Source organism: Megalops cyprinoides, chromosome 8 (assembly GCF_013368585.1).
Source record: "Megalops cyprinoides isolate fMegCyp1 chromosome 8, fMegCyp1.pri, whole genome shotgun sequence".
NCBI classification, from domain to species: Eukaryota; Metazoa; Chordata; class Actinopteri; order Elopiformes; family Megalopidae; genus Megalops; species Megalops cyprinoides.
The window spans coordinates 9617259-9629644 of record NC_050590.1 but is presented as its reverse complement, the minus strand read 5'-3'; the positions used below and the strand labels follow the sequence as shown (position 1 = coordinate 9629644).

The following is a 12386-nucleotide window of genomic DNA, read 5'->3' as shown; positions in this document are numbered from 1 at the left end:
GTGGACAGTTGGCTGTTAATCTGCATGTATAAAAGGAGGTTAAAAATAAAATAAATTAGTACATTCATTAAATAACACCAAGAGATGTAGCTTTGTAATGTATTTAAAGCCCAGTGCACATTTTATGATAACTAAATTTTAGCTCTTCTTATTGCTGTGATGAGTTTGCCTTGACTTTACCAGGATTCTTAGAACCTGACACTTTACACAGTCTCAGTTCATATGAGTGTTTTTTTTGAGGTCCTTGTGAGGTGTGAGTGGATATCAAAGTCTTCACATTTTTGTCGATTCTTGTTCTATTTCAACATCCAGTGATGTTGGAGCCATTCAATAGTAATGTAAGATACCAAAAAAGAAGTGTGATTTATGGGTAGTGTCTTGTATAGTACTACCTATATCTCATCCTGCATCTCCTCTCCACACATACACATGAACACACTTGGAAGATTATTTCAGGTGTAAATATGTCAAATGTAAAACAATGTATTGTCTTGACACTCCTCCTTGAGGACAGAAAGCATATAGGACTGTCTGACTTAAAGGAGTCTGATAGCTTTTGGGAATAATTATGACAACAGCGAACAGGCACTGATGACACCTCTCAGGTCATCACAATCCCAAATTATGAACCCTATCTCTTTCACATTTATAGACCATTTTTATCTTAGCTGAAGTCCAATGACTGATATAGCTAACATCCTGTCACCCTGATCCAGTGGTCAATACTTGACCCACACTTTGTCCCTCTCGTCCCTAGCCACAGCCCCAAAAGACAGAGCTGCTGACTCCCCTGCTGCCGCTGGGGAGGTAGTGTATTTCGGTGCAGTCCAGCATGAGCCGTCCCCAGCACCCCGTGGCCTCACCTCACCACTCCTGGATTTACCATTTGTTGTCCAGAGCAGTCGGTCTGCTGCCGTTGACAAGGTCAAGCTGTTTAGAGTAGGTGAGGAGATTACACAGCCTGTTATCCGCATCCCTCTCTCCCCTCCCCACTCAGTCAGGCAGCATAGGTCTGCTCGGAAATTTAATCTCACGTCTACAAGATAAGGCTGCATTATGGAAAGATTAACAATACGCCTGTTGTTTCTGGTCTGAGCTGTCTGGCGGGCAGAGGCGGAGAGGGCCACTAAAGACCCCGGGTGGGGGGAGTCGGGTTCAGCAGCGCGGGCGACGTCGGATGTGAACTCTGACAGAGGGTTGTGAGGCTCTGAGCGGGGAGGAATGTGGCCTGGCTGGCACACACACGCGGGTCAGCTCTACATACCTTGCCCGTAACCCAAGAAGGCAAAGGCCTGTCACTTTACCAGATTGCCCCTCAAAATCTTTGACGTTGGACTGTCAGCGAGGAGGGACGGAGGCGGTGATTTGGCGAATCGAGAAGGGCCCGTATCGTGTGTCACGTTAATCAAGTGCAATTAGAGAGAGGGAGAGGGGAGAGGTGTAATCAGAGTGTCGGGATGCCAAGGTGTTGAAGTGTGATCCACGGTGCGCAGGCACGATTAACAAGAGCCTTTGTGCCGCGCTGAGGTCGGCAGGCAGCCCCGGCACACCCGAGGTGTGCGCCTCAAAGCATGCTGCATGCTGAACAACTGTCCTGTCGAAAGCCTTGAGTGAGAGGTTCTAGAGGGAGATGGGGGAGTTTTGGGTGTCATCCCATAAATCTTTGATTCAAGTAGAGGGCACCCCACCTTACCTTACATCCATGCTAATGACGTGCAGTCTGCAGCAGTGTGGCAGTGACTTTATGTAGATTCCAAATGCCCAAATAAATGAGTGCGCTCAGAGTCTGATCTGAGAGTGACCTGGGCATTCTGGTATATTAGTAAAGAAATAGTAGTAAGTATTAATGTTGCTTTACCTAAAGGGAACAAGTAATCGAAGTTACCTCTCCAGTTTGTGAGCACCAGTTGTGGTGATTGCAGCAATGTGAGACTAAAGCTAATTTTAAAAATCCTGTATAATATTAGAGATAAGATGCCGTCTTTTGGAGTCATGTTTTTTTGGGAGTGGATAGTGAAATGGAATATGTCATGGTGCAAACAACAGAAATGAGAAGCTGTATGTCACTGCCCATGCCAGGGATAAAGTGCATCCTGCTCTAACGTGGAGGACCTGTTGTGCTCTTGTCGCGCAAGGTTTGAACTTGGATAGTGACGGTCGACAGCTGTTTTTCCTCTTAATAAGATTAGAGTAAAGAAATTAGTTGTGCGTCCTTTAATCTGCCATCTAACAGTGCAAGCCACCTGGGTCCTGCCTTATCCCATACACTGAGGATTCCTAATGAAATCCGGCATAATTCAGTCCGGTGAGAAGGCAGAGCTAGTCTGTCCTGGCTGTGGATTTCAACAGCGCTCACCATTTAAAACCATTCACTGTTCATCCTTTTCGGAGTTTAAATAAATGTAGGTTTAACCTTTAGAATTTGCTTCTCTGTGTTTGAAAAGAATAATTTGAAATTTGAATGTATGTAGGCCCCTCTTTTCCACAAAAAACTTGTGATGTATTCATTCATTCATTTTAATTTCTTGTTTCTTTATTATGAAATTGATTGTTTGCATAATGGGAAAACTAGGAACAGACTCTAACATGACTTGTAAAGAATAGCTGTCATTTTTATCCTTTCTTTTATGGCCTCTTTATATCTTTGGGATGTAACAAGGTGCGTACACCCCTGCGTCCATTTCAAGTAATAAATGTGCGTCCTTCCATTCAGAGAGACGGTGTGTCCTGTCTGTGAGCTACATTCTTGTAAGGTACTGTTGTATGGGTTAATGGGGCATTCCACAGTAAATTGCCGCTCTGCAATCTGCCCAGTATCATCGTTTTATAAGATCTGCAATGTCACAAAAGTTCTAGATTATCACCTGTTATATGTTCTTATTAAACTGTAAGTTTAGTGTGTTCAATATGTAGGGCATCGTGTAGTTTGTCACAGGGTGTATGTGTCTGATGGAATTTTAAAGAATGCTGCTTATAACCCCCATTGCACCCCTGTCCATCTCCCACCATTCATAGTGGTGCCTGTATTGAAACTAAATCAGCTGTGGCCAAATTGTTTTGGCTCCATTTCAGAATGAAATTTCAGTCCTGATCATGTGACACTTCAATCCTTCAACTAGGTACCTAGAAACAAGATGGTGTCATGTGACCATTGCGAGATGTCTGCCTGAATGTGGGCCTCACACAGACAGCACAGTTCCACAGGGCACAGGGAAGTGCAAAGTGAGGCCTCCCTATGTCGGTATGGATCACCATACAAAACACAAACGGAAAAGAAGTCAATTCTGGAAAGCAAGTTTCAGAGAGCCTAAGCTTGGGTTTTCAAAATTTAGTCAGTGAAATCTCGGAGAGGGAAGGGACTTTTGTTACTGAAAATCTGGCTTTGGCAGAGTTACACAAACGTGCCTTTTTTTTCCAGGCAAATCAATCAACCGGTCCCAGCGTTGGTCGGATGCCCAGAATGCACAGTTTTGGAGGGGCTTCTCACGTTACCGCAGTCTTCTGGCTGAATGGAGCCTGTATTATCACTCCGCTCAACCGTGTGGCTTCCTTTTCTCGCTCGCTTTTCTTTAGGACTCGACAGACAGTTCCTTTCTCATCAGCAGAACATAAATGATGTGCTGTTTGTGCGTTTGTTCGCGGCCAGCCCAGGTGAGAGCTGCCTCCCAGACACTCACTGAGCCTCTCACTGTAGGCTGAAGGGGGTTTGTCAGTAAATCTGGGGTTGAAATGGAGAATTAAACATGGTTGCTTTTCTGTCTCCAGTGCCTCTCTTAAACCTCACCATTTTTTGACATTTTGTTCTGACTCCAGTAGATTTTATCATTGCTTTGCATATTTATAACAGATTCCATCTGTATTTCCATATAGTGAGTCTGAAATAGCAGTCAGAAGGACCACTCTTAAAATCTGCCAACCGCAGTAGACATAGAATATTTAGAAACACTCCTCCAGGACGTCACATTATTATTCGGTTAAGTCTACATTCCGTGTCTGCAGTTATTCTTTGCACTTCATCCTGAATAACAGTATTGAATTCTTACAAATCTGTCCTCTGGAAAGTAGAATGTATATTTTTCTCCCACAGGCCGATATTGACAGACCCAAGACCACATCACATGCATGTAGTTCTCATTTTGTATGCTAGTGAGGTATTGCTGAGAATGAATAGCAGATGCAAAGGTTATGGTAGATATCAAAATGTTTACGGCACGATGTAAACACGGTCTCCCTCTGAACTGGAAAGCCAGATTCCATCTTCTCAAGGCCCACAGAGGACATTGCATCCTGCTCGGAGCTTTAAAATACACAGCCATCAGAATGCATTAGTCGATGAAAGAGAGAAAGACCTGTGTGAGTCTGTGCAGAGATTGGTAATTTATCTATTGCATAAATCTGCTCTTCAGCTTGCTCAAAGTTACTGGAGTGGTAATGGAGGCTTGGTCAAACCTGTGAGTACAATTAACCTGTGTGGAGGAAAAGCTTTTGAGGTTTTCTGCTGAGGGTGACTGTAGTCGTCCTTTTTGGAGCGTTCTGGGACCAGTGGCCACCAACCATGGTCGATTGGTCAGTGGTTCAGCTGTCCCCTTTTTTGGTGCTGTGTTAAGAGCAAGTGCAGCCTGTCCCCTGCAGTAACCACTGCCTGATTACTTGTTGACCCCAGATGAATCCAGATGTGCTGAATCCAGACTCTAGGTGTGCTCTTATTTCACTCATTCCTGACACTTCCTGTTTCGCTGTCCTGAAGGGTGTACAAATTCAAAAATACTGCCACCCTAGAGTACAGATTTTTAGGTTTTAACTCAGCTGGAACCAGGTACAATATCCTGCATTTTAACGAAGACTCCAATGTCCACAGTACCTCAAATTCTGCTGTCAGGTCTTAGGGGCTAATTAGCATTAACAAGTGTTCTCAGAGTGGCAGGGTCTGCACTAGCCATGTTCCAGGAACATATTTGATTTAAGTTTGCTTGAGATTCAATCTGTTTAATCTCTCTCTCTTTTTCTGTCTGCCCCCTCACAGGTCCCTCTGCACTGCCGTAAACACTTACTACCTGGCATGCGCCAGCTGCTACAACAATTGCTCTTATGTTCTGTTCAGTAACAAGATCACCTTCCTAATGGATGTGCTGTCACATCAGCTAACGGTAAGAACACAGAGGAAGTCCTGAAATGAACGTAGTGAAATGACAGCCCTCAGTGATCTAGTCTGTTGAAGTGTTTACATTATGTGAACGTGTGACCCTCATATCTCACTTGTCCTGGAGCGCTGAGGTTAGGCTGTTGTCATTTTTGTCTGTGTGTTTGTTCTGTGTTGCTTTATTATTCCTCTGTCCTATTCCAGTTGGAGCTGGCAAGATTCTATTGTGGCATGTATAGAATAATTACAGTGGTAATACTGAGAACCCTTTAATTTCTGTTTATCTGTCCACCGTGAGATATTTAGTTAGCAGCTCTGGGGTTCAGTGGCTGGGCATGCGGACTCAGAGCCAGGCAATCTGTTAATTGGAAAGTTATGTTACGGGCATGTCTGACATAATCCAAATACAGCGCTGCAGGAATTAACTGGATGTTTTTAGATTCAGATTTTATTTTTCGATAAAAAGGCAATGATCGCAGTACTTTCTCGGGAGGAGATATATATGAAGTTATGCTGTGAAAGTACCAGTTTGTGATCTACATTGTTCTGTCAGCATATGGCATGAGCTGTCCGAGGTTTGAAGCTGCATGGTTTTCCTTACTCTGTATCAGTGAAATGGAAGGAACACCGCACAGCAGTGTGAGGTACACTGCTTTGGGCAGAATGACTGAGCCTAAGCACGGGTCGTTATGGCATTACATAAGAGAACCTCAGCACTTTCTTACAGGCCACGGATGCCAAAAGGCCACCAGTCAACAAACACAGTCTCTCTTGGCGCGGCAGAACATCAGCCAGACAAGCACATTGTCTTTTATTTAAGTAGATCTACTGTTATAGCGGGATATTTACGGAAGAAGTTCATCTTAAGGGACTTTCTCAGCAGTAGTACCTGTCCAGTCCAGCAGTTGCAAGACCAGTTCTCTAACCGCTAAGCCACACTGCAGTTCACAGACTGTAGCATATTAGAAACACTGTGTGTTTGTATATGCCTTACTCTAACTTCTACCACTTTGTCTTTCTGTCAGTGTCTGGCTCGCTCTCTCTCTCTCTCTCTCTCTCTCTCTCTCTCTCTCTCTCTCTCTCTCTCTCTCTCTCTCTCGCTCTCTCGCTCTCTCACACTCTCTCGCTCTCTTTCAGTTCAGTTCAATTTAGTGCAGTTCACTGTGCTTTATTGGCATGATAAATGTGCACATTTGTATTGTGAAGGCAGTTTGCAAAAATGTAATCAGTAATAATAATTCAATAATGGACAATAATAAAGAACAACAAAAGTAAACAATTTACATGTATAATTTTGATACTAATTGTTATAATAAAAAATAAGATATAACAATATAAATGTACAAAACAAACAGATACAATTAGAATAGCTAGGAGATGAAAAGTATTACATTTAAAAGTTGATTCATTGTTATTCTGGCCAGCTGATGAAACTTGGTCATTCAGAACTTATAATATTGTGACTCCTTGTATGGCTTTTGCTTGTGTTGTACTCTGCCTCACTTGTAAGTCACTTTGGATAAAAGCCTCTGTAATTGTACTCACTGTTCCTCAGATTGTGGCAGGCAGCAATATACTGTGCAGCCAATATGCAGCATTTCCTCTCCTGAGAGAAGGGAAAGATTTTGATTATCAGGTAGAGTGTTAACAGTGGAGCATATTTTGATTATTATAGGGAAACAATTCTGTTAGATTTTGGTATATTTTTCACATTTTAAAAAGTCCTTCTCTATGGCCAGGCAAAGTTTGCTTAGTCTGTACTTTGTCAAGGTATTTCTCAGTTTTTTGTCAGTCACCTTGATTAGATAATCAGCTATGGGTTTCTGTCATTTCAGGGCCAAATAGCACTGCATTTTGCTGTGCTTGAGTTTGTGTGTCCCAGTAAGTGATGTAGTTTTGTTTTTGCTGTTTTGTAATTTGGTTGACATCTACTGAATTAATGGTGATTTTGTTCTGAGGCAGTAAAGTTTTAACATGGGTTAGTGAACTGAGTCTCTGGACCAGGTGGATGAGGGGACTCTCTTCTTTACTCAGCTCTTAGCATTGCAGAGCTTTGAAATTGCATGAGTCAGGGTTTCTATTTTTTAGATGTCACTAATATTTGATTGCTCTCTTTTCAGTTTTGATTAGTAATGGATATTGGTGTAATTCTATCTTGCATCCCTTTGTAGTTGCCCTTTGCACCTGTAAGATGTTTTTACAAAACTCTTCATGCAGGATTTCAAATGGTTGCTTCTCTCTCTCTCTCTCTCTCTCTCTCTCTCTCTCTCTCTCTCTCTCTCTCTCTCTCTCTCTCTCTCTCTCTCTCCCCCCCCCTTCTGTCTTTCTCTGCTTCTCTATCTTTCTACCTCTCTGTCTGCCCCCTTTGCTCTCTGCCTCTGTCTCTCTGCCTCTCCCTGCTAGTGTTTGCAGAGCAGGGCTCTAGAGACCAAGCTGCTCAGTAAACACATTACCTCTACTGGGGCCACCGACTCCATTTTGGAGTTCCAATCCAAAGCAGTCATATTTCCTGAGGGGGAGAAGGGGAGGGCAGCCTCATATGCTCAGGTTTACACAAAACATATCCGAGCGGCAGGGCTGACGAGTGACACATTTAACAAAACTGCAGTTACTGCTTTTTAGATTGACAGAGGTGGACAAAGACTGCGGGCATATCTCTGTGAGTGGTCCAAACTCTTGAAAGAGTGGTTCAGCTTTGCTTTTTTGGTGTTTATAATGGGGTTTTGTTGCTGAGTTTGGAAAATTTTGTAAATGGTTAAAAAAAAGGGCATTCAAGTATTGAGGAATTTCCTTCTCTGCGCTGTTTTCATTTTGACCTGCAATGAAAACCGATTGGCTGCCTGGTGCACTTTAGCTGTGGCCATATAAATAAATTTGAAAGTCACACTCACACATACATACTTATGTAAACATACACATATGCACACATGCTCATACATACTTACTTACAGGGTGTACACACACACACACACACACACACACACACACACACACATACATACATACATACATCCAAACACACATACACACACATACACAGGCTGCAGTATTGATTCACTTCCATTTTAACAGGCTTCATAGTTCTTTCTGATCCTAGATTTTCCCTAGCTTGTGTGTTTAGGGAGGTGGATGGGGTGGTTCACTACTGGACTGATTCATTAAGGCCTTATTCACCAGCCTGGCAGGGGCTCAATCTACGGGGGGAACTTTCTGTACGTGTCTGAGTGAGTGCAGGCATGTGTACAAGAGAAAATGAGTTTAGTGAGTTTAGTGTAGGAGGTGAGTGAGGTTAGTGAGTGGGTTAATTGAGTGAGCGAGTTGGTTTAGTGAGCGAGTTGGTTTAGTGAGTGATTTGGTTAGTTGAGTGAGTGAGTGAGTTAGGTGGGTGAGTGAGCTGTACAGTGCTGCTGTATTTACCCACAAACAGTATCTTGCCTGCCCAGAAATGTAAATATGCCATATTGAGTTATACTTCACTTATGGAATTTAAGCACCTCCAGTTGATCCCCTTACATTCCTGCAACTAAACTTTTATCCTCGTTTGGGTGAGGGAACTGTCTGTCTCATTTAGCTGTTTTAAGGTTTGCAGAGAAAGTTTTTCTCTTACTGCATTATGCTTTGGAGAAATGATATCACTGCACATAGTGGTGACAGTGATGATGATTATGATAATGATATCTGCAGTAGAGCTACTCTGGTCCAGGAGGCCTTGAGTGTCTGCGGTCTTCTGTTTTATTTCTGTTGATGAACACTCAAGTCAGCTCATTACTTAATTGAACCAATTCAACCTCTCTCCACAGTGCTGGGTGTTATTAATTTAGCCATCTTGAAACCCTGCTGCAACCAGCAATCCAAATCCAGCAATCTGACTCTTAAGTGTAGGTAGGTATAGGACTGCAACCTTTGCCCGAGCTTCTGCAGTACAGTGAAGGATAAGGGTTAATTCTGTCTCCCCGCACACACAAATATATACACGCACATGCATGCACACAGGCACATACGTGCATGCACGCAAAGACACTCATACACGTGCAGGGGGCATTTGGGTCTCACTAAGGAGGAGTGTATATATATATAGAGTAACCCCCACTGTAAGCACCAGTGGTTTTCTGAACAAAGTCCCGGGGTCCCAGCGGTTTCCCTTACGATGTGGAAACTCCTAAGAGACATCTCACTTGCCTGCGTCTGGCATGCCACCAGAAACAATCTGTCATGGTGAGTTTTAACCACCAACTCATAGCCCACAGCTAATGAATAATAAAATAAGGTGTGTGTTGTTATTTATGTTACAGAGTAACAGGATTCCAACTAGGACTAATGGCCTTCGCAAGTGAACAAAGGGGAAGTTATTTTATTTGTGCCCTTTGTCTTAATTGGACACGTTTTAAAATGCAGGCCGAGGTTTAAATGACCCTGGTTTGTATTATTAACAGCTGCTGACAATGGACACTGATACTATCGGGACCATTGTTAAAGTGGCTCTGTGATCCATCACTGCAGAGTGTATTTCCAGTGAATACCCATCTCAAACAGGAGAAAAAAAATAAATGCTGAAATTATTCCTTCCATTAAGCTTACCTCATTGCTGTAGAGGCTGCCATCCACATGAAGCTACTAACATGAGGAGTGCATTGATCTATATAGCCTTGTTGACTTGGATACTCATTGCGTGAAGAAAAAAAACTTGAAGTATCACCAAATGAAGCAGTTAGAACTGTTGAATACAGTATTCACAGCATAACTATGCAGCACCATGTATTCTCCTCGTGCCTTGTTTGGAGCACAGCAATAAATGCATTCAGCCTATCACATACAGAACATCTTGTCTCTTGACCATAGTGATAGTAAGGACAGCGTTAACAGGTGTGATTTTCTCATTGGATAAAACATGATTCAGAATGAACGGGCAGCACTCCAGGTGCAGTATTCTGTTTAATGTCAGTTCCGTTAATGTTAAGAAACATTCCCCACATCTGAAGCTTAGTCAGCCCTCCCTCAAAAATCAGTATGCACTCCGTAGGCATCCTGAATAGGATTAAAAAACAGTAATACTCTCAGATTAGCCCCATACTGTACTTTTAGCCTTTAGATGGATAAGCTGCCCATATGTTTCCTGTATAGCGTTAGATTTTCATGCAAATGCAGGCTAATCGATATACTGTATGGGTATGAAGATGTGCACTGTGATAGCTATTTATGAGAGCAGAAATAGGATTGACTAGGGATGTTCCTGTTTACTCAGGTGCGTGCTGTGCGTCAGATCTCAGCCTTCCTCAGGCAGCATTAAGGGAATTGAAGGTTTCAAACTAGAAGCCTAATGAAGTAACTTGAAGCATGCAACAGTCATGATATCTTGCTTTTTAGGGTGGCATAAGCAGTTGTAAGCTGTGTGTCAATAGTAAAATTTGTAGATGCTCACTTTGTAATTAAAAAGTTGCTCCTTCCTATTTGCCTGATGAAAACCTTTCAATTTTTCCACAACCTGATGTTTTCAAATATTCCTATTTACTGTGTTATTTCATATTTTAAAATAAAGTCAGTGTAGGGGCTTGTCAGTGGAATATATCACCATTTGAGAGGTAAATGTTCCTCCTTCATAAAGTACCTCTACAAAGATGGCATTGTGCCCACGTTGGAATACGAGGATCTGAAATTTCAGCTGAGATTGGTGCCCTTGGTAGGGCATATTTACCTGCCGTGTTTTATGTTGCACTTGAGGAGGCGGAGGCAGATGTATCGCCCTTACTGATACGTGCAGGGATGTTTGATGTTTATTAAACATTTTGTTGTGCCTACTCCAGTCTTCGTGTCCTCTGGGCAGAAGAAAGGCAGAATTATCACTGTTTCACATTAATTTCAGCACGCATCGTTGACATGATGTGGCATTTAAAGGCTAGAGATGAATATACAGACAGCTGGTTAGCTGGCTTTATGGTGCCCATCAGGATGAGCGTAGAACTTGGAAGAGCTTTAACAGACCAGGTGTGTTTCTGGCCAACATGGCTACCTGTTTTTGACTACAGCTGGTATAAGCTGCGCTGGAAATTCACTCAGTCACAACTCAATCGTTCACTGCACTATCACCTCCTCATTGGTAACAATATTTAATCAGTATATGGCGTAAAGGCAAGCGTTTGAACATTGTTTGCTCAGTTGTTCTTAGTTTCAGATCCTGATGTTTTGTCCCTTTTTTTCCCCTCAGTTGTACGTCCCAGATGAGGACAAGTCCATCTTTGGACGTAGCGTGAACAAGCAGGTGTTTGAGGGGCTGACCACTGGCCTACTGCAGACTAGTGCCACCATACTGGAGACTCTACTCTCCTCTCCACCTGAGGGTGGTTGTGGAGACACCCCCCGCATAACCTCACCTGATGGCAAGAGCAAAACCTCCGCCACAGAGGCCTTCAACGTCCGTGTGCAGGATCTCATCAGGTACTGCTGCTTCAGTGCCCCTCTCTGTCACCCCGCCCTGTCTTTTTTTTTCACCCCACCCTGCTCAGGTTCTCCTTCCCTTTCTATGCTATCTCTCCCTCACTTTGGACACTTTGCCCTTCTCTCCCTCGGTCCATCCCCAGTATTAATCATGCCAGCCCTCTGATACTGCCCCCTGCCCCTTTGTCTCTCTCTTTTCTCCCCTCGTTCCCTCACACTCTGCTGGGTTTCTCCACAGTTCTCTTCATGCTCTACATTTTTCCTTTCTAAAAATATCCCCATTGAAATTTTTTTTTTTTTTTTTTTTGCCCTTTAGTAGAATTTACAGCTGTGTCTCCTGCCAATATCTGTTACCGTCTGTTAGGAATGACACTCCTCCTCTACAAGACTTGGAAATCTAGGAGAAGAAATATAAATGTCATAGTGGAATCTCCTGAAGATTAAAGTTCTTGGGAACCTTCCAGATTGTGCCTTTTTGTAGTGTGGGATGGGATGTCAGAGCTCTGCTAGCTTTCTCCTGACAGCAGAGGTCACATGATCTAGGCTTGATCTTTCCTGATGGGTATACGTAATGCAGAAGATGGAACTGTGCTCCGTAACAGTATGTGTTGAGTATAATGCATCAGTGCTGTGCACAGGCAGGGCTGCAGACATGGTACACCACAAGGCAGAGACAAATCGATGAGCCTTGTCTGAGCGGGTCATACAGACTAGCAGCCAAAAATTCCACTCCAGGGAATTCACTGCAGTACGTCTTCTCGGAGCCGGCCTTTGAGAAGAAGCCAGCTGAGGCCAGCAGTAGGAGCAGAGTTTG

General features: G+C 43.2%; 1 protein-coding gene across 2 annotated transcripts in view; it reads left to right on the top strand.

Annotated features, from left to right (window-relative positions):
• The window catches only part of scaper (S-phase cyclin A-associated protein in the ER), a 97549-nt gene that overhangs the window by 65563 nt on the left and 19600 nt on the right, over positions 1-12386 (top strand). For both annotated transcript variants that reach the window (XM_036534965.1, XM_036534964.1), the window contains 2 exons: positions 5024-5147; positions 11343-11572. In XM_036534965.1, the coding sequence (XP_036390858.1) occupies positions 5024-5147; positions 11343-11572 (354 nt within the window). The remainder of the gene's footprint in view (positions 1-5023; positions 5148-11342; positions 11573-12386) is intronic.